This window comes from Nyctereutes procyonoides, unplaced genomic scaffold (genome assembly GCF_905146905.1).
Source record: "Nyctereutes procyonoides isolate TBG_1078 unplaced genomic scaffold, NYPRO_anot_genome, whole genome shotgun sequence".
In the NCBI taxonomy this organism is placed as follows: domain Eukaryota; kingdom Metazoa; phylum Chordata; class Mammalia; order Carnivora; family Canidae; genus Nyctereutes; species Nyctereutes procyonoides.
The window spans coordinates 450,336-474,079 of NW_026575030.1; the positions used below are offsets into that span (position 1 = coordinate 450,336).

Genomic DNA, 23,744 nt, shown 5'->3' on the forward strand with positions numbered 1-23,744 from the left:
TTGAGTTTTTCTGATAACCTTATTAGATTGCCATTGCTTTATTGTCTCTTACATGCCCCCATCTTCCCCTTTTTAAATAAATGCACTGGAACTAACTCTAACTTGGGGATACAAGATGTAAGAGTTTCATCTTGATTATCAAAAGACTTACTACAGAAACTGAGAATACTAAACATCTAATTCAACTGATTCTGTGTCTGGAAAATTCACTCATGTATCAGAAGCTGTTTATACACTTTGGCACATAAAGGCCTAGTTGTTAACAAAAATCAGTTCTCATTTCCTTCACAACAAAGGTTACCAACACAAATTGAATTAGCCATCCTTTTGTTCAATAAATAGTTTGTCAGGAGAATGATCATTGTTTAAATTGACCTAAAATATGTTTTGGACCGTGTTTACATACACATGTACATGGATGAACACCCCTAGACAAAACATTTGTTAAGTAAAAAGATGCAATTGTATAAGGATGGGAAAGTTGAGTATGAAGCATTAATAAGTAAGCAGAGTACAAGATTTCTAATTTCACATTTCAAATAAATGACTGCAAAAAAACAACACAAGTAATTCCTGAATTTAATCTGTGAATTCTATCTCTGGGAAAAACCAAACACCAGATGTCATATAAATCAGTTATACAAAGAAAATTAAACACTTCCCACCTGCCCCCACTATTCATCCCATATTAAAGATTAGTTGTAGTCAAACAAAAGTTAGAAACTTGACTCCTCACCACCCCAATCTTCTAAGTACTTCATAATCATATAAAGTCCAATATGCAACTTAAGATTTGCAATAGGAACAGTGTGTGGCAGTAGAAAAGTTACTTCAGCAAAAACTCTGCACAATTATCTTGGACCATAATCAACAGTTCAGAACAACCCCACAACCCCACAGCAATTACTTGAATAAGTTAATTTCTTGATTGCTTAGCACTAAGGTATTCTTTTTTTCTCTATTATTTTATTACTTTTTAAAAAAATTAAATTCAATTAACGTATGATCTATTATTGGTTTCAGAGTTAGAGGTCAGGGATTCATCAGTCATATAACACCCAGTGCTCATTACATCACGTGCCCTCCTGAATATCCATTACCCAGTTACCCAACCCATTGCCCCATCTTCCTCCCTTCTAGCAATCCTCAGTTCGTTTCCCATGATTAAGAGTCTCTTACGGCTTGTTTCCCTCTTTGATTTCATCTTTATATTTTCCTCTCTTCCCCCATGATCCTCTTTAGTGCTCTTAAGAAAGTAATCCTAAAAGTTCTATAAAAGATTATATAACCTGAAACAAAACTTTGAATGAAAAACACAACTAACAGTTTTAAAAAGTAGAGTCATGTAAACAGAACTATTTATAAAATCAATGGTTAAGGAGCTGTATGAGACAGTGTCTACTTGTAATCATCTAAGTGATGTCCAATATCTGCTGGCCTCTCTCTAGTTTGATGAAATGCTATCTTTACCAGCCAGTAGGAAATTGTAGGATTTTCCTTACGGTATTACAGAAGCTAATATATTCCTTCACTTTAAAATCCTTTTTCTTAAGTAAAATACTAAGGGGATGGTCAGGAAATTAAGACTTGGGAATGGATAAAATGTATGCTTCTTGAGGATAATTTTTATTACCCAAAGTCACTTCAAGTATTACTGTGCTAAAGCAAGACAAGGGCCTTAAGTTTATTCATGGTAGTTCACTTTCAGAACGATATAAAAGGAAGTAAGGAATATACTGGTTTATTCAAAATTCTTAATGGGAAGCCTATATTAGTTGGCACATACATTTAAATTTGATTAAAAATAATAGTTTTTTTAATATATTTTTTTATTTATGATAGCCACACACACACAGAGAGAGAGAGAGGCAGAGACATGGCAGAGGGAGAAGCAGGCTCCATGCACCGGGAGCCCGATGTGGGATTTGATCCCGGGTCTCCAGGATTGCGCCCTGGGCCAAAGGCAGGCGCCAAACCGCTGCGCCACCCAGGGATCCCTGATTAAAAATAATAGTTGCTATTTTCGAGCCCAACACAGGGCTTGAACTCACAAACGTTAAGATTAAGACCTGAGTTGAGATCAAGAGTCAGACACTTAACTGACTGGGCCACCCGGTTAGTAATAGTTGCTCATAATCGTTGCTATTACAAGGAAATCTTTAGGCAGTATCTTAGAAGTACCAAAAAAAAGATGAAATTTCTAGTATGTTAGAAGAAGAGCATTTCATAATGGGTAATCCATATTAAGTTAAAAGGTAACTTTATATTAGCTAGATTCTTCTTAACAAGACTCTATTCTCTGTTCATGCTTACTTAACAGAGTTACTTTGTTTTACATTAGGTGAAAATATGGTAAAATTTTTTCTACTTATTAATCTACTTTCATTCCTAAAATCTCTTCCATATAAGTTATTTTGATGTAAGCCTCTTGCCAGACACTTTGCATGGAGGCATCTTGGACCTCAAAAACTTCCAAGCAGAGTAAATATTCTCACATATAGTAAATTCTTTTATTTTTTTCAAGATTGTATTGATTTATTTAGAGAGATAGGAACAGAGAGGGAACAAGAATCTCAAGCAGATTCCTCACTGAGCACAGAGCCTGATATAGGGCTTGACCCCACAACTGAGAGATCATGACCTGAGCCGAAATCCATGAGTCAGATGCTTAACCGACTGAGCCACCCAGGTGCCCCTCTCATACAGAGTAAATTGTTTGTTTGTTTATTTATTTATTTATTATTTCTTTTTAAGATTTTATTTATTTATTCATGAGAGAGGGAGGGGGAGGGAGAGAGGGGGAGAGAGAGAGAGAGAGGCAGAGACACAGGCAGAAGAAGAAGCAGGCTCTATGCAGGGAGCCCAACATGGGACTTGATCCCGGGATTCCAGGATCACGCCCTGGGCCAAAGGTGGCCCTAAACCGCTGAGCCACCCAGGCTGCCCAGTAAATTGTTTTAATAAACAATTGAATAAACTGAGAATATAGTATTTAATGGATTAACATAAAATGAATTCTCATGTTGTCTTTGTTCCTCTTCCCAATCTTGACAGTCAGGATGCTATATGGAATATGATATCAGATTCTGTCCATTTTTGCTTACTATAGTATTTCCTTGGCATAGTAGAGGCTTTCAATAAGTGTTTGGGGGAATGCATGAGATTTTCTTATATTTCTTATAATATCAACAACTGGGCCATGATTCAATAGTGGTCATCAGAATGCTCTTATACTTATGACCAAGGGCAACACAATAGACACGGTAGGAAAAGCAATAATCCAAATTAATCACTTGTTTACAAGCATGACCCAGAAGAGTGAACATTAGATGTAAAAAAGGGACTAAAAGGAAATCTTCTCCTATTTCAATCATGAATGCAATAGAATTTCAGCAGATTTTTTCTGATTCAATCAGGATACTGGCATACTGCCATCATCGAGTGTAGTGATTGCAGGCTTGGCAATTTTTTGTTTTAAAAAGTGCTACTACTAAAAATGACTAGAAAAAGTATGTTATTTCACCCAATTTCTTAGGTAATTACCATTTGACTATACTTAATCAGTGAGGCCTCAATGCTTTTTTATAGCTGTGAGTTGCCATCATTTTCTAACACTTTTCTGGCACATAATAGGGAATACAATTTTTGAATGAAGGAATGAAATAACTTTTAAAATAACTTCTTTACTTATATAAAAAAGTAGCCCTCATATAGCCCTTAAAATCTCTGGATGTATTAAGAATGATAGAATAATGATAAATATTTTCTCCAAAAGTAGAAATCTTTATTCATAGGGCTAAACTAAAACAAATGAGTTAGAAGTAGTATTTTAAAGTAAGGTTTTGTGGCAGATTAAAGGTTCCTACTGAGAGGCAGGCCCGGAATTTCTCTTCCCTTGAATCTGGGCTAATAGTTTATTTACATATGTCATCAAAAGATGGCAGTGAAAGAGACACTCTGGGATTTCTGAGCGTAGGTCCAGAGAACCCTTGCAGCTGTGCTTGGCTCTTGGGACATTGTTTCTGTGACCCTTGAGTCATCACACAGTAAGTCTAACTATCCTGGGCCTACTATGTTGGCAGGGCTGTAGGTCGGTGCTTCCAGTTCCAGTTGAGACTACAATTCAGCCATTCCCACTTAAGTGCCAGATATTTGGGTGAAACAGTTTGGACCTTCCACACCAGCCCATCAGGCAGTTAAATACTGGCAATGACCATCCGATGCCTCATGCAATAGAAAATTCACTAAGCCAAGCCCTGAGGCCATCTTCCTGATTCATAAATCATGTAATATTAAAAAATAAAATGGTGTTTAAAAATTGTTAGCCCTTTGTTTGCAGAGATTTCTTTTTTTAAATTTATTCATAAGAGACATATACATACACAGAGGCAGAGATAGAGGCAGAAGGGGGAGGCAGGCTCCCCAGAGGGGGCCTGCTTTGGGACTTGATCCCAGGACCCTGGGATCATGACCTAAGCCAAAGGGAGAGGCTTAATCACTGAGCTACCCAGGTGCCCCATGCAGTAATTTCTTATATAGCAAGAGAGAACTGGAACATTTAGAAGTGAATAGTGTATGCACTACTTGAAATAATTTTTTACATATCTTGAATCCGTTAATCAATTCATCAATTTCTATCTAGGCCTGGAATTAAAAGCCTTCTCCATGGTTAATTCTTTTTTTTTTTTAATATTTTATATATTTATTCATGAAAGACAGAGACAGAGAGAGGCAGAGACATAAGCAGAGGGAGAAGCAGGCCCCATCCAGGGAGCCCAATGAGGGACTCAATCCCGGGACTCCAGGATCACGCCCTGGGCCAAAGGCAGACGCTCAACCACTGAGCCACCTAGGCGTCCCTCCATGGTTAATTCTAAGTTCTCATATACATGTGACAAAAGCCTCAAGTGACCTCTTTCTTTTCCCACCAACTGCTTTTCTCAGTCACGGATGACTGTTTCCCTGGAGAGTTTGTTTTTGCCAAGAGAACCATAGTTTTCAATCTTGCTTATTTTCTGCTCTTCTTTAAGGGCTCTTAGGTTAGATTCTGAACACTCATGACACTAACAATTAGATGCAGAGTGGTATGAAAAAACAGAAAGCCAATAAAAAACATACTGGCCACATACAAATAAAAACAACTGCATCACAAGTAAATATAAAGCAAATCAAATATATAAGCAATTCAAAGAGCTACACTCAACAAGCTAATCCAGATGGCTTAAAAATCAGCTAGTAAACATGTCCCAAAGGGTAAGCTTACCCTTTTAGATTTCCAAACGTGAGTTTGGTATAAAGAGTATAACTATATCTTGAATATTTAGCATTTGTAGCCAGAGAGAAAATCCTATTTACCTGCAAATCAATATTGTTGTCAATACAACGTTCATTCTTCTCTGCCAAAATCGTCCCATAGTTTTCTGATTTGATAAGATTTTCAACTCTAGTTGTATCTTTCACTTCTGCCTCCAAATCCTTCATTGTTTCAGTTTCATTTTTTACAGTAACAGTATCAGACATCCTCATCAGCAAAGGTTATTTTAGAATTCTACAAGGAACTCGAAGCCTTAGCAAGAAAGGAAAAAAAATTTAAATTCAGTTGGAAACAGTTCTTAAATTCGGTTAGTGTACAATATTGACTGAGTGCCTTCTATGGTCCAAGAATAACGCTGAGTTTACAAAGATGCAAAATTCCTGCTTTCAAAGAATACAGAGTTTAGTGGCAGACATATACAAATATAAAAAAGCATAATACAGTGAAATAAGAGCTATAAAAATGAGGTGATTCTGATGCACATACCACTTTTAAAAGGTCTTAAGAAACATAAAAGAGTAAGCCATATTAAAGTGAAAGGTAATGGTTGTAGAGTTATAAAGGCATATTTAGGTGACATGAGGAATATTTTTTTTCTAAAAGGATTTCAGGAGTATCATCCTGTGAGAAAAATGTTTTCCTATTATAGATTTGTTTAGACGCCTAAAGTTCTAAATTTCTCAATTTTTCCATCAATTATTTCCAAAGGGAAATAATTATTAAAAAAAAAGCACATTGTATATAAAACACAGTTGAGAATCTGCATTAATAGTCTATATTATGAATCAAACATTGGAAACTCTCCTGACTAATGTGATTCAGTGCCTAACAACGCCTATTACTAGACACTTAGGAAATCAAATACATATTTCATATCTTTAGTGAGGTTAAGAAAACACTGGATATCAAATAGGAATGTATCAGGGACAGCTGTCAATCTAGAAGCTGTAGGAAATGTGACCCCAAAAAGAAGCCTTGATGTAAACAACTTATATTTTTTTTCTAGCTTGAGATATAATTGATATATAACAATGTATAAGTTTAAGGTGCATGACATAATGATCTGATACACCTATATACTGTGAAATGATTACCATAATATAGATCACTTGACATAATTACAATTAAATATCTAATGAACAAAAAATACCTAAACACAAATTTTGGAATCCATAAAATATCTGAAAAGATTAAAAAAAAAAGAGGGAGAAATAGATTCTGAAGTCACAGGTAGACTAAAGTGAATTTAAAAGTTTTCATTAATTATATTCCATATCAGAGTTAATTGGCTCATTCTCAAAACAATAAGGTTACTAAGAGGTAGGTCAGTTCTTAAAATACTCTGGTTCCTTGCTTTTAATACTAAGATTTTGAAAGAAAAGGCGTATGTTTTTCTCAAGTGATAAGACAGGTTACCTGACGTATCCTATGGAATTGGGATTGTGGTGTCCCACAAAAATAAAATAAAGTAATCCAAGGTTCTTTTTCACAGTTGTCAGCCAGGATGTCAAGTGTATTGAACCATCTGGAATCTGGCAGGAGGAGTCCCATGTCCTTGTCACCACTGTAGATTCCCAGGCTGAAATGGACTGTCGTGGATCAAATGTATCATACCTTTCAGTGGCCTAAAATTAAAACAAAAGGAAACATTTTAACAAAACAAAAACAAAAACAAAAACAAAAAAAAAACACAAAGAAATGAACACTATATGGTAACTTAGAAATTAAAAATGCCACTGTTGGTGAATTTATTATTTTCTTGTCCTAAACAAGAATCAGAATGCTTAGTTACAACTAATTTTAACATATATTAGTTTTACGAGCCTGAAGTCACTCAGGGCACCTAGAGAGTTTAGCAGTTAAAGCAGAGGGAGAAGGAAGCAAGGGAATATATACATATTATTATATATAATAAGATTTTAGTATGTGATCAGTGTTGTAAGGGAAATAATTATTTATTTTATAGATAAAGGAAGAAAGGCTTGCCTAAGGTTACAACCAAGAATGTTTAACTCCAAGAGTTTTCTTACAGAGCTACAACTCTATGGACTTAAGGGAAGACTGTAATTTTGAATAATGATCATATTCTAGATTTTTAAGAGTAAAAAAGAACAAAAAGCTGTAATAAGTCATTTAACATGTGTAAAGAAACTCACATTGGTCTGTTAAAAGCAAATGTCTATAAAGGGTAGAATGACTATTTTTAAAGACATTTGAAATGCCAAAATTCTTCCAGTGTCATCTGTTTTTATTTATTTATTCATGAGAGACACAGAGAAGGAACAGAGACATAGGCAGAGAGAGAAGCAGGCTTCCCGTGGAGAGCCTGATGCAGGACTCGATCCTAGGACCTCTGGATCACACCTTGAACCAAAGGCTGATGCTTAACCACTGAGCCACCCAGGTGTCCAAGTGTCAGCTATTTTTAAAGTCAGTTTCATTTTATGTTTCTCTGCAAATGAATATATTATTGCAAATAAACAGCTTTAAACATCTTACATAGCTTTCCCATTTTCCTTTGACAGTTTTGTTGCCAATAAAAGAACAGTACAGTTTTAATGTGAAACAACTGAATATACATACTAAGGTCTCAGTACCAAGAGACAATAGTATCACCAACCATGTATCACAGAAACATTCACATCTTATACTAGCTCTTCAAAAACTATTTTGAAATGTAATAATTTAGGACCTCAATATAGATTCACATTAGTTTTCACATCTCAATTTCCCTGTTTGACTAAGAGAGTACAGGAAGGAGGGATCATAAACAAATGTCCAAGTTGATTTCTGACATTGTCCTATTTCACTGAGTTTGCTAGGCCACTAAATCAAGTAACTTTTTTTTTTTTTTAATTTTCACCAAAACAAAAACAAAAAATACTTCAATATAATTTCTCTAGTTTTTAAACTTTTCTCTCATAAAATGGTAGACACAAGATGGCAGCACTCGCTAAGCAGCCAAATTATTACAGTTTTATTTTTTTATTTTTTTGGTAAAGTGACTTGTGATTCAATCATGAATCCTTTAAGTTTGAAGAAACAAAGGATGGCTATAATCCACACAAGAAATAAAAAACAGTGTGCCTAGATTGCTCAGTCAGTTAAGCATCTGACTTCTGGTTTTGGCTGGGGTCACAATTTCTGGGTACTTCAGATGGAGCCCATGTTGAGCTCCACGCTCTGGTTTAGTCTCCTTCCCTCTCCCTCTGGCACTTTCACCTGTGTGCTCTCTAAAATAAATAAAATAAATCTTAAAAAAGAAAAAAAAAAGACCTAAAAAAAGCAATAGCTGCAAAGGGTAACGAGGAAGAGGTACAATGTGAAGAGGTAAACACTCAGTTCTGAGGAACCCCAAGGAATTTTAGGAACTGCCTAGTCAAATCTTATAATTTACTATGCAAACTATTAGCACCTAGAAGTTAAATAACGTGTCCAAAGTCACACAACCAATACTTGTCAATATTTCATACCACTTGACTAAATAAATGACTGAACCAAAATGACCAGTTTTTATTTCCTGGGAGATAATGATCAAATTGCATTATCATTATACCAGAGCTTAAAACCCAATTCTATCAGTTATGACTCTGGAAATCATTTAATCTTTCTGAGCCATAATTTTCTGAGCTATAAAGGAGGAACCAGAGCATTTAGCTTATTAAACTTATTGGGAAGACTGAAATTTTTTTTTTTAATATTTATTGATTTGAGAGAGAGAGAGAGAGTGGGAGGAGCAGAAGGACAGAATCTTCAAGCAGACTCTATGCTGAGTAGGGAGCCCCATGCAGGGCTCAAACCCCTGACCCATGAGATCATGACCTGAGCCAAAACTATAAGTCTGACACTTAATGGACTGGGCCACCCAGGCACCCCAAAACTATTCAGTCTTTTAAATGTAAAGCATCCACTATACCCTGTTTCTCATAGAGTGGACAATCCAAAAATGTTAGCTCTTTTCTATGGTCAGAATCATTCTAAGGCAGCAGTTGGCTGAGGCTGAGTTTGCTGTACCTGACTGTACCCTGTATGATAGCAGATTGAAAGGAGGCCCACCATATGTACAGAGTGGCTTTGTATACCTCAAGTTTTCTTATGCATATATACTACAAAGGTCAACAGAGGAGAACACTAGTTTGTGTCGATGTGTGTATGTCTGAGGAAGGGAGTGCTTGCCTGGGTGGACAGCCTAAAGGGGTTATTATTTTGTGCCTTCTAATTTAATGTTAAAAATTTGCAAAACTTTGCATTCTTTTCCAAATACTAATGCTTTTGTTTTAAATGTTTTTCTTCTCCAAATCTGCAAACAAAAGAGATATTTCAGCTTTTTGGTACTCATTAAAACAAAAACCTTTTTTATCTTGGCATAATGCCTACACTTGCAGGAGTTACCTAAGGCTCTAAGGGCATGTGGAGGTCATGAAGCTATCGTATAGGGTGGCATATCATGTCTTTGCCATAACAGATAGGAGTCAATTTAATGCGCCATTCTAATGTAATACATTGTTATACAGTATGTAAAAGTGATTGAAAAATGTATATGAATTTGTAAGTTTCCACAACAGAAAGGCAACTCAGAAAAAGTTAACAAATGTTGGTATTTAAGTGCATACATCTGAGTACCTACTGTTACTGATATTTAAAAATTGTCTCAATCTGTTTCAACCTAAAAGAGATGGATATCTGTGCTCAAAATTAATATTCAACTTTGAATAAATATTCTTGTAACTGCTAACATGTTATTAGGAACAAATCAGAGATCTGATTACATGCAACTTCTGTGCTACCAGGCAGCCAACTAAAGATAAATACCTGTATATATAATAAAATCTTCAGAACCATATGAGAAAAAGGTTGGCACCCACCTGGCACCATAAGCAAAAAGGAATCAAAGGTAAAAATAAAGACAGTAACCTAAAAAAAGAAACTATAAAAGTACAAGGAAATATAAGAAATATTTTTATAATTATTAGGAAGGGGGGCCCTTACCAAGCATGACATGAAAATCTAGAAGCTCTCAAAGAAGTATTAATAAAACTTACAATAAGGTTTTAATATTTCTGTGTGACAAAGTATAACAAAGAGATTAAAAGGCAAATGATAAAATAAAAACTATTTCCAACAGAATGGGTCAAAGTCTTTAAAGAAGCTTTTATAAATCAAAAGAAAAAAAAGAGATATGGGGAATAAGTAATTTACAAAAGAAACACAAATAATTACCACCAAAACCTAATATTAATGTATATAGCTTACCACGTGCCAGGTATATTGTTCTACTACCTCCATAATTAATAAATTTAGAACTCACAACAATTCTAAGTAGGTCCTGTTTTACAGATTAGGAAACTAAGGTACAGAGAAATTAAGTGATTTATCCAAGGTCACACAGCTAGTAAGCGTGGGGAGTATGATATGAGGCAGGGCAGATAGATGTGCCACTACATAATCTTACCCATAATGCTCTATCATCATTCATATGTACCAAGAGAAGGGGCAATATGTGTTTAGAGAGTACCTTTACTCCAAGAGTTCTTATAACATGCATTAACTCCCTTAGCATTGTGTTCATTACACAAGGTAAACTTACCCTTTACACAGGGGGATAGGAGCTATCTATTGTTCTTTGCTGCACAAAAGACAGCACTATTAACTTCATATTAGTGGTCAATAAAGCTAATCACTACTAAAATATCAGAACTACTGCGTAATCATCCAGTTTCTCTTAATCTCCCTAACTCTTGTAATCATAAATATCAAATGATGTAAATCTGGTTGGCAATAAAGATTCAGTTTGTGGCTAAAGAACAATGTGAAGCCTAGGAGTTAATAAATGATAAATATGCACAGTTAAGTACCTTCCTCTAGGAAACAAAGCACGACAGAGTTAGGATCAACATTTGAAAAGACAGACTAGTCATATGCAATCCATGATTGTGTAGTTTCTCTTGTCAAAATTTCAGATAGGATTTTTAGGAACACAAATACAATACTGCTAATTCAAAGGATCATTTATTATGCATGGGGTTTAATATTTGGTTGTATAGCACCAGAGAACTGAAAAGTTAGACATGCACAAAAATAGTCTTGGTTCACATGATAAAAATCGGTTTGCTCTAGGTTAACAAAATATTTTTTTAAAATCAGTTAATGTTGTTATGAGGAAGAAATCTGGCTCCTACAGATAAAAATTAGGTACTCTTTACATGAATATTGAAGGAAATAAGAATTACATTACTGAAGTTACCTGAAACAGAATTTGGCAAAGCACACTGCATTTTTCTTCCCTTATGACTACTGTTCAATGTAATTTCATTCGATGAACACAGTGCTTAATTCTTCCTTCAGACTAAAACATGTCATCAGGCAGGTACATTTATAAAATAAACCAAGTTGCCCAAGACCAACACATACCAGCTTCTCCTCTAAGGTTAGCAATCAACACAACCAATTGGTCAAAGGACTCTTGTGAGAAAGGCAAGGAAAATGGTTTAAGCTGTATTTAGAAAGAATGAAAATTCACATTCTCAGTCAGCCACTTGAGCAAAAATATAAGCACCAATATTTCAAAATGCTGAATAGCTATTTAATTTATAAACAGTTACTATCATCCAGAAATTTAATGAGGAATCACAGAAAGCAACACAGATGCACTATGTATTAGCTATGTTTTACAAGAGCAAAGGAGAAAGAACTTCCTTGACGTAGTGGAGTTGGTTAAACCCAAGAGAGATGGTTAGCAATGACATTTATCAACAAATATATACATAATTATTATTTATTAATATATAATTATTTTAAGATGGTATTTTTTTAAAGATTTTATTTTTTAATTTTTTTATTCATAGAGACACAGAGAGAGAATGAGAGGCAGAGACACAGGCAGAGGGAGAAGCAGGCTCCATGTAGAGAGCCTGACGTGGGACTCGATCCAGGGTCTCCAGGATCACGCCCCAGGCTGCAGGCGGCACTAAACCGCTGCGCCACCGGGGCTGCCCCTTAAGATTTAAAGAGAAAGGAAAGAGGTGGAAATATTTGTGGTAAGCTGAAGAATGGGCACAAATAACTTATCAGTTCAGTCCTACAAGACTATGAAACATTAAGAGAAGAAACGGTACAGAGAGGTAAGATGTTACATGAACATGAACATGTTGCATTCTCAGTGGAGAAATGGAGAAGATAGGAGAAAGAAGCCCATTTAATGGAAAGAGAGTGTATGTGCTCGGGTTGAAGACGACAAAAAAATCTGGTGATACCTAGAGGTGGTAAGGGCATGGAGAATGGGAACTGTCAGCCACTGAGTTCACTTTAGTAAACAAACTGATCTCAAATGAGGTTTAAATTCCTCATATCTTACAGCCCAGCACTTCTACTTCTAGATCTACACACTAAAGACACACATGTAAGTGCATGAGAAGCCATGTACAAAAATATACCACTGAATTGTTTTATTTAAAAGTAAAGAATGGGAAAGACCAAATATTTACCAAAAGAGACACTGATTTTTTTTCTAAAGCATAAGTACTGTAGTATACTCCTGCACAGTATGAGAAACAATTAAAATAAATGAACTAATAAAGCTGTATCAGTTTAAGTCTCCAAAAGAATGTTAGAATGTTTAGTGGAAAAGTAGAATTATCTCTACAATACAAGGCAACTTACATAAACATTTAAAAAGACACACAAGCATTGATGGTAAAGGTACAATCTATTTCATGTAATTCTCTCAGGGAAAGGAAAAGTTTTCAAGGGAGATAAAAAAGGGACTTCAATCATGTTTTTATTATTACTCTATTTCTTTAAAAAAAAAAAAAGACCCGTAGCAAATGTAACAGAAGGTTAGCACTGCTAATTTTGAGTAGTAAGTGCTGAATGTTTGCTATAATATTCCTTTTTTTGATCTTGACATTTTCCATTAAAACGTGTTCTAAAAACAAAGAGGAAAATAGCATCAAAGGGTGGATATATTTGAAGTTAAGATGTTTACTCTTAATCTCATGAGGGAAAGAAAGCCTGAATAAAAAGAGGAACATATTTTAAGAGAAGCCGCAGAAAATTATTTCACTTATAATTATAGTTGGACTCTGTTCTAGCAGGGAACATGTTATAAGAATTGTGGTGAAAAATGACTAAAGCCTAGACAAAGGACTGAGAGATGACAGCTGAAACGGAAAAGAGACTTCATTCGTTCGTTCCAACCTTCTGATTAGGTACTATGTGCAAAGCACTGCTCTGACTGTTAAGGATATAGCAGTGAACCAGGCAGACCAGACCCCTTTACTCAGGGTGCTGACACTACACCAGGGAAAAAAGTCAACAAGGTAATTACTGATTGTAATATGTGCTCTAAAGTCAATAATATTAACATCAAACTCTAAAATACTTATTATTCACAAAGCACTATTCCTAAAGCTCTCACTGCATTCAGTGCTCTTATTATCCCAATTCTACAAACAGGAAAGTGAGGCAGAGAAAGAGTAATCAGCTTGCCCAAGGTTGTGAGACTGCTAAATGGCAGAATCTGAATTCAGATGGTTCCAGAACCCTTGCTATAAGCCAAGAAATGCCTCTAGAAATGAAGAGGTTAACATAACAAAGTAACTACCTAGGGGAAGCCAGCCAGGCACAGGAATGGTCAGGGAAAAGGTGAGGGCTGTGATAGCTGGAATGGTAATGACACAACACAATGAAGGGGTAGGTGGTGCTTGCTACCCACGACATAGGAAATATCTGAGGGGGAAAAAAGGATTTGGTGCAGAACAATCATTTCAGTTACGCACAGAATGAGTTTAAGGTGCCTTAGGGACATTTAGGTGGAGAAATCTAACAGGAAGTTGGATGACCTGAAGCTAAGGAGAGGAGGCAGGGCTGATACTATTTATTTGGGTAGAATCACTGTATAAACAGACAGCCTTGAATTATCAACATAGATTAAATTGCTAAGGAGCCACCAGCAAGACAAAAAGTGGGCTTGGTATAGAATCCTTAGGGCACAACAAACCCTTAAAGGGAAGAGTAGGGAGGTGGAGGAATAAAAATAGTCTAGTGGACTTGAACAAAGCGAGCAAAAGATGCAAAGTTAGTGGAAGACTGTCAGGATGGAAAGGGTGTAGGCCAAAGAGAAGCTGTAAGAGAAAGGAAGGGAGAGAGAGGCTGGAGGTTTAAGAGGAAAACAGAGTAAGAATGAGAAGGAAAATCTGCAGTGGAAAGAAACAAACAAAAAAAATGGGGTCAGAAGCACAAATAGAGACATAAACCTTAAAAAGTATTCATTGGTCCTCAGAAACTGAAGGGAATGTGGCAGGAAACTGAGATCAGTCATATCTAATAAACACCTTTCCTATTTTACCCAGAACAAGACTTGCTAGAAGTCAGGAAGCTGGCATGGCTGTGGGGGTTGAGGATAATAGCGCTTGAGGATAAATCCTGGAGAGAGTCTCTAAGGGGAAGCTCATTAAGGCTGACGCCTAAATCCAGGACTACTGAGGCACAGTTCTTCAGAAGACTACGAGAATGAGGGTTTCTATAATTCTGTACCTGTACCCAAGGTCAGTGTAATGAGAGTTATTTAAATGACACAGCTCAGGTGTAACTTGGCTAAAAAACAGGCTATTCTTTCTCAGCCATTCCAGATCTGACTTTTATATCACTGTGTGGTACAGTGCTTAAAAAGCCTAATAAGGCCATGGGTGTCTGGATGGCTTATTGGTTAAGCATCCAACTCTTGATTTTGGTTCAGGTTACGATCTAAGGGTTGTGTGACTGAGTCTTGTGTTGGCCTCCCCACTGGGGGTGAGGGGTCGGCTTCTCTCCCTCTTACTCTGCCCCTCCCCAAGTCCACATGCTCTCTCTAAAAAATAAGTAAGATCTTAAAAAAGAAAAAGCCTATGAAACCAAATCAAATCATAAGTCAGAAATTGTGAAGGCTAGAGTACTAAAAGAATTTTCTATATATCTTTACATAGAAAGGGCCCTAATTTGAGGCAAAGCTAGAAGCTAAAAAAATGTTTTCATTAGTGAAGCAAAGCAGCAGAAAAGGAGGAGATAAAAAGCTTTGTAATGTCCAGAGATGGAGCCCAGAACAGAAGACTCTAGAGAATAAGGTACCCTGAGGACTAATGTTGGATGCTCTAGGAGATGGAACCTTGGGCAGGGACATGAGCAAATTTATAGCAAGCACTACCAAAACTGGTAGTGGGCCAGAGAAGGACAAAATTAGAACAGTATTAAAGCTATTCAGGAGCTCCCAGGAGATACCCTGGAGAATCCTGGGGTAACCTGGTGAGATTCTAAAGGCATTTAGATGTTGGGAGATGAAGGCAAGAGACAATGCAATAAAGTGAGGTCCTTTAATGTAACTCTGTACTTGAAGGCTTTATTAACTATCTCTTAATACAGTGCTAGTGAGGATAAAACATCTTTTGCCTTAATTCTAAACCTATCATAGTTGGGATTAAACTGGGAGCTCCCTACTTATGTGTTAAATGTAGGACTGAAATAGATGAGTTTGTAATAAGATCTCCTGGCACTTAACAAAATCTCTTTTAAAGACTACAAAGAGAAAAAAAAGACTGGTCTTACCATCTGATCATGCTTTGGGAAATAAACAAAGAACATTTAAAGGTTTAGATCCTTGGAAACTGGGCACAGATAATGAGGATGAGAGAAGAACTTAAGATAATGGGGATGTAAAGAGAGAGAATATAGATTTCTATTCCATACTGAATTTGGATAATTATAGTTCATTCTTTAAATAGTGTATTATCTACTTACAGATGCTTCTAAGCAATGGAACTAGTTAGAGGGAACTGGTTGGAGGGAGAAATATCATGTATTCAGTCTTGACCTCAAGTTTTCTCTTCTAAATAAGGAAGACCATGAAAGTAAATTATTTACCTAATACATAGCACCAAAGACAATATCAATAGAGAATAAAATACTGTATAATAAAGAATTTGGCTGGCCTTTGTCCTTGGTTTCTGGGAGGTAGCTTCTAAAGCCTTGCCATGGGAACGTCTTTGTTACTGATGGTAGGTCCTGATAGTTCACACTAATGAGGTGACTCATGGTGGGGCCCTAAGTTGTTTATGCTAATGAATGATCCAGGATGGGTACAGGTCACACCAGAAAGACTAACCAGGTAATTAGTAAGTTGAGGTTTTGAGCCATTTGATAACTGCATGACTTCTTAGAAGAGAAGGATGGGTGGGAGTTTGAGTTCAATTGCATAGCCAATGGTTCAATCCTTCACAGCTATGTAATGAAACTCCAATAAAAACTATGTATGCTGAAGCCATCTAGCTCCCCTGGACGGCAACATTTTACACATTGTCACATATCACTGAATGAGAAGATAATGCATCCTAACTCCACAGAGAGAGGGCAAGGGAAGCTTTGCATTTGGGATCCTTCTAGACCTGGCCCCATGTGTCTTTCTTTTGTCTGATGCTGACTGCATCCTTTATAATAAAACTCTATTCTAAGTATAGCACTTTCCTGGGTTAAGCTGTTCGAGTGAATTATCAATACTGAGGGGATAATAGGAATCTTCAAATCTGTAGCCCGCTGGTCATAAGTGAGGACGGGCTGGTGTCTGAAGTGACAGTAGATTTGTAGGGGACTACTGTGTCCTTACTCTGGATTAGCTGGTATTAGAAGTCACTGCAATTTTCAACCTTTTGCATTGTCTAGTCTCATTCATTACATCCCTTACTAATGTATTTTTTAGCGTATCTGTAGTTTATAGTTCATGAATAAAAGCGAACATCATCATGAATATAATTCCATTTCCTTTATTCAGCCATTTATAATATACGAGAAGGTATATACTTTACACAGACTATGCCAAGTGTTAGGCTATCCCATAAGAAACCTTTGAGTCTTTGTGGTATTTTAGCTAGACTGTGATGTGATGTTTCCTTTACTCCTTCAGAATTCTATTTCACTTTTTTTTTTTCTGTATAACTAATATAACCAAATGAATTTACCTCCACGTACTTTTTACCCACGACTAGCATTTCATTCTTACCAGAGGATCACAATGAAAATTCTTTGAAGGCCTTGAAAGTATTAAGCTCTGTCATCAAAGAGTCTTCGTAAAACTCATGCTGGGCTTCTAGCACATTTATCTAATCCACCCAAAGGTTCTTTGATGGATTAATATATTTTATCAACATGTGAAACTTCATATTCTCTCTGGCACTTGAATCAGTAGATCTAACATAACCCATTTCTTTCTTACAAAAAAAAGTCTGTTTCCTTTATAGGATTTTAATTTAGGTTACAATTGGCAGACATTCTGTTTTATAACTACTAATGTGCCACCCTTCATTTCTTGAACTGCTGGCTACATTCTTTCTAACAAAGGATCATAACCCTCTTTTCAGAAAGCACCTAGGGATTATGTTCGGTGGTAAAAAAAAGCTCAAAAATGTTTTATTTCTTCTTTTGGTCAAAGAGCATTTCATGGTCAGTAAAAATAGCTTAAAAACAGCTTGAGGTAGCACAGGTGTTGTCTTTCAGTTGCCCTCATCTACCTTCGGACTCTACAAAAGGATGTATACAACAAAGTGCCAATACTTTTATAGCTTGAGGATGCTGCTACGAGGCATGAGTGAACACCGCTGAGACCTTCATGGTCTCTAGCATTCACACTATACGCTGAACTTGTAAAATGAGCAGGAGAAAATTTCTCTTTAAAACACCTAAGGTTCTGTCCAAATTTAATTGGTTCAACTGTCTATGGCTTTGCACAAAATGAATAAACTCAGAATCTAAGACGTTTCAGATCTGATTTTTTTAATGTCTTGCATTATTTCCTAGCTATGCCTAACACATCAAATTGTTTGTTAATACATAATAAATTTATTGCTTTCTTTACAACCATCTCATTGGAGCTCAGTGGGGGCATGCAGTCCTGAATTATTTTGGCTTTCATTCTTGATCTATTAAAGGCTGTGGTTTAACTAGCACTTTGAAGGTACTTCAGTAACAGAACATTCTGCTGTGTCTCTCTGGAATTCCCATATTGTGGCCTGACATCAGATGTGCTTGGTTTTCTGTCACTGGGAGTGTTCAAATTACTCGGAAAAAAAAAAAAAAAAAAAAAAAAAAAAACCTCACATATGATTTTCATGGAAGTGCTTGTTGTTGAAGGAGGAAATCATACACCCTTCTAAGCATTTGAAAATAAACAGAAAGAAAATGTTAAATCCACATGGTAGACTGAGTAATGATTTATAGACACCACAAAGCAGTAATTTTTAATTATGTTTAGACCATCAGAGGATCTTCTTGAGAAGGATTTTTTTTTTTTCAGAAATGAAGCACTCATACATGTGTATGTTCAGAGACATTTTTGCATGTGGTTTACAGGGTTTCCTGGTTCTCCAGAAGCATATATGTGACTCCTAGTTAGCAATTCTTGTTTTATATTTTACATGTAATATTTTATATGCATATTGTATATAAAATATAAAACATAAAATAAAATATAATATATATAATATATTATATATATATTATGCACACACACACACACATTCCTCATTCCTCCCCATCACCCAACCCATAAACCTTGCTCTGGTCAAGTAAGAAAGTAGGGCTGAGTCAAGAGACATTAAGGCTTTCCTTAAGGCTTTAGGCTTCCTCTAGTTACTAAAGCATTTCTGTGGAATTCTATGGCTTAGAGGATCTTAGTCTGAAAAAATAAAAATCACTATATTCATTTTATTAAAGATAACTTGTATCAATCAGAATAAGGGTTGATTAGCTAGAGGTGTGATAACAAGGTTTACAGAGACAATGACTTTTTGGTCCTATTTCACCTCCTGCCCTGTGCCCCACAGGACCAGGTGTCTGATTTAACAGCAGAGATGAGAACTATAACAAGCAGGGCAAGAATCAAAACAACATAGAAATGACAAGTGCTACATAATTTCAGAGGACAAATATATGTGATTATGACATTTAACTCTGACAAGATTTTCATCTTACATAGCTTTCTTTGCTTCTTAAACATATATAACTTGTTAACTGAAATTTTCTTCCCTGATAGTTCTATGCTATTTATCACAAAACACAGTATTATTTAAAATATACTATGCCTTCATCAAATCGCCATCTTAATTTGCTTTATAAAACAAAGCAAACACAGTATGATGATAGTTGCTAGTTCTGTGATTATATAAACAGGTAAATGGGGATCCCTGGGTGGCTCAGTGGTTTAGCGCCTGCCTTCGGCCCAGGGCATGATCCTGGAGTCCCAGGATCAAGTCCCACATTGGGCTCCCTGCATGGTGCTTGCTTCTTCCTCTGCCTGTGTCTCTGTCTCTCTGTCTCTCATGAATAAATAAATAAAATCTTAAGAACAACAACAACAACAACAGGTAAATGTTAAATTAATTTTTGTTGTTCAGGATATTTTTAAAAAACTGAGACAAGATAGAAAATCCTGAGGAAGACATTTTAAAAATCTTTAAAAACACACATGGGACTTCTGTGTACAATTTTTGTGGGTTCCTGTAAATCTATAATTATTTCAAGGTAAAAAGTTAAAAATGAAAGAAAAAAATCCCAGCATCTGTCCAATGTAATAAATTTGGAACATACAAAATGGCATAAAAAAATGGCATAAAAAAGCCACATAGGTATAAAAAAATACAAGTTTACCATACTATGGAACACAATTATGATATTGTGTTAATTATCTTGAAAAGTAATTTTAAAACTGCTTTCTAAAAATCTTGAAAAATTAATAAAAAAATTATTTAAGAGAAAAAGAATTCCCTAAACAGTATAAATGTGTATCTTTGGAAAGCATAATTTTAAATGATAATTTCAATATATGATCATTTCAATCCACTTGTAAGGCCTGAAACATAAGTTTCTAAAAATTAAAGAAATTGAGCAAAGTGTAAAATTTGCTTATCTAAATTATATTTAATTATTTATCCATTAATATGTTTTAGAAAGCACAGAGTTTAAATAATATAAATTAAAATTCAACTAGTAACTCGTATTAATGAACCAAAAAAAAATTAAAAGTCAAGTGCTGATCTGGTTCCAATGAAAAATGAAAAATCATGACAATGAAAATTTGGAGAGTAAAGCTTGGACAAGGAAAGACCGAAAGACCTGAGGGTAGGTTGGAAAAGTGAGCAAAATGCTGAGAGGGATGGAGAAAGAGAAGGGCAGTCAGGGAGACTGGGAGAGACAGAAACAGGGTCAGAGAGGTAGGGAGAGATGAGGCATGGAAGAGGAAAGGATGGTAAGTGCCCAAGGATAGGAAAGGGGAGAGGACAGAAAGATAAAGGGAGAAGGGGCACACTGAGAGCCAGAGACAAAGGGAGAGGGACAGATACAGGCCAACAGAAAGGGAGAAAAGGGATAGAGAAAGACAGAGAGAGGGAGTTATGGAATTGGCTAGACAGGGACTGGGAGGCAGAAACAGAGAGGGAGATATCAGGGAGAGGGAAAGTCTGATGAGCAGAAAAGGAAAGAAAGACAGGGACAGATACCCTGAGACACCAGACAGATGGACAGAAAGGGAGAGAGATGGAGATAAAGTGGAAAAGACCAACGGGCTAGGGGAGAGGAAAGATGGAGAGGAACAGACAAACACACAGGAAGTCTCTCTCTCTCTCTCTCTCTCTCTCACACACACACAAACACACACACACACACACACACACACACGGGGGGGGGCAGGGGGAGGCAGAGAGATGCAATTAGAAATCTAAAGAAAAAAAGACTAAAAAAGAGGAAAGGTATGAAAAAAGTAGAATGTGACAAAATATGGATGAAAGCAGTTGTAGGCAAGAATTCAGAGTACATGCTGTTTAGTTTTTTTCTTTTCTACTTCTCGACATAAAACTTAAAAGAAACCCTGAAGCTTAAAAGAGGAATGATGAAATTCTCCTGGCATTAGGCTGAAATAATGTATCTGATAAAAGACCCTAATTTTATTAATAGCTATTAATATTTTCATGATCCTAATTACTTACACAGTTGGGAATGAGAAACAAAAGAAAGAGAAGTAATGATATTCAGCACTGATAATAGGCAATTGAGTGATTTTCCTTCTGTTTCCTCCAAAAGAGAGGAGTTATTTCTAAGATCAAAATAACTTTCACATGGGGGGTTTTGAAAATATCAGAGCAATTCCATATACTGGTAAAATTTCAGCTAATTCTAAATAAAAAGCAAGCAAAACTCTAAAAAAATCTTTCAAACGAGCCAGTTACACACTACTGGACATATCTTAGTTATATCAGTATATTTCACCTATATGGTGAGATTCCTGCTTTGGAGAATCACAAAATATCAAATGTCAAAATTTTAGACAGTAGGATTAGAAATAAGATAGTTCTTAAAAATTACATAGTTTTATTAGCATTAGCTCTTTTGCAATGTGGTTATGATTTTGCTAATTACAGGAATAACAGATTCAGGTATTGCTCTAAGTACTTTAAAAATTATTCTACCTCTTTCCCCAAAAAAGAGTACAAAAAATTAACATCAGCTTTGAAAGTTAAGGTTTTTTTAGTTCCTTAATTTCTAAAAGAGGAATCTCATCTACACTGCATTTGACAATGAAATTTTTAAGATTCAACAAGCAATACAGCATGTCTGTTTAAGATGAATCTGAAAGAGAAATTATTTCTCTGACAATTTGTTCTGCTATATATACAAATAACAAGGAGCATATAGGCAAACTGTTCAATCAATACAGTACAAAGAGTTACCACAAATTTCGGGGGTTGGGGAGGAGAAACTTGTAGTACAGATAAGAAGTAAATGACTCCTACTCCTCATTCTATCAACCTAAACAAATATATCTTTGCAAAAATAAGCAAAAACCATTTTTAAAACATGCTCTCATTTTAAACCCGGTAAGGATTTTACCACACATGCCCCTAGCAAAATTATGGTACTAAGTGACATGAAGAATAACTCTTCATATATTTGATTACCTTTTGTACATATTTAGCATATAAACGAAGAGTCACATACATACCTTCATTGTACTGGTGTTCGCTTCATCATACAGAGTGAATGAAGATGTACTTTCCATAGTATCTGTAAACTGATGCTCTGCATTGCTCCTCTACAGAGCTCACGGCACACACAGCCAGCTGATTAGTCAGGCATTGGGAGAGTGCTGCTAGAGCAGTCTAAAGCACTTGCCGAGGACTCAGAGACAATAGAAAGTCAACAGCTGTATGTTGTGATGTCAGTAACACTCTAGCCAGTCACCACCCAGAATATCTGAAATGCATCAGAAGCTATATTGAGCTCTTCATTAGCAATTCAGAAGCAATGATGCAAAAGCCTATGAAACTGTGAATGTGCAAAGGCTGTCAGGGTTTTTGAGATTTCTCACTCTTAAATTTTCTTGCACACTGATTCCTGACCTCATACTGATGAAAAAAGTTTAGATAATTATTTTTCTCTTGAATTCCCTAAAACAAACCGTATAGATTCATTGGCATGGTTACTCTATCAGCTTTTTAATAACTCTCTTTGACACTTTTAGTATCATTAGCAAAAAGCCTATAAAAAAACAAAGACAATCTGCCTACCCAAGCTGATATCCCATGATACTTTTGCACCTTCAAACTGACTTAATTGTCACAAAGAAAACGCATTAAGAGCATAATTCCTTATTTGTTAACTTGTTTTTGCTGAAATTAAAATGAGCTTGCTTATTCTGGCAAGAGCATTACTTCTTCACACCAACAGATGGAGACAGCAACAGAGCTGAGATCAGAGGACAATTCCGCCTTGTGTCAGATGCTTGTTGTCTAGAGGAGCTCAAGTGGTGGACTTAGAAGAAAAGGAATCAACGGAAATCAAATTAAAAAACAACAACAACAAACCCCTTCACATTCAATACCTAAGAACAGACACACAAAATAAAATGAAGAAAACAGAAAACCAATTGTGTCTGTTGGGTAAAACACCAAATAAGCAGACAAGAGTGTTTTTTAAATTATAACTATTGATTTCTGTGATAGCTGGGTAAGGCACATCCCTGTTTCCCGTTCTGTGAAACAAAGATAATACTTTCTTTTTTTTTTTTTTATAAGCATACAGGAATCTTGTATGGATCCTAATCAGACAATGCTTATATATTACCTGTACTATTGAAGAAAAAATGTATACCACCAACCAGACATATTCCTTTTCTCTGCCACTACAAGATTAAGTCTTATAGAGTTGATATGCCCTACAGCCTAACAGATCAGCAGTGCACAGGCACCAAACAGCAAAATAAAAGACACTGTCTTTTTAACTTGGAAATGTTATTCCTTTCTCAAAAATTGGCTCCATATATTTCAGCCCCACAAATAGACTAATAGATTTAAATACACAAAACCTTCCCTGACTATTCAAACAACAAAGGTGATAACAGTAGCTAATATCAGTGATT

The 23,744-nt window shown here is 35.9% G+C and overlaps 1 protein-coding gene across 13 annotated transcripts in view; it reads right to left on the reverse strand.

Moving 5' to 3' along the window:
- Positions 1–23,744, reverse strand: part of R3HDM1 (R3H domain containing 1) — a 200,686-nt gene that overhangs the window by 123,014 nt on the left and 53,928 nt on the right. For 10 of the 13 annotated variants that reach the window (XM_055316114.1, XM_055316109.1, XM_055316104.1 and 7 more), the window contains exons 2-3: positions 6,731–6,939; positions 5,356–5,566 (exon numbers count right to left, since the gene is read on the reverse strand). In XM_055316114.1, the coding sequence (XP_055172089.1) occupies positions 5,356–5,526 (171 nt within the window). In that variant the 5' untranslated portion in view covers positions 5,527–5,566; positions 6,731–6,939. Of the gene's footprint in view, positions 1–5,355; positions 5,567–6,730; positions 6,940–22,328; positions 22,532–23,744 lie in introns of those variants that run through there. The other 3 variants (XM_055316103.1, XM_055316113.1, XM_055316115.1) reach the window with 3 other exon arrangements.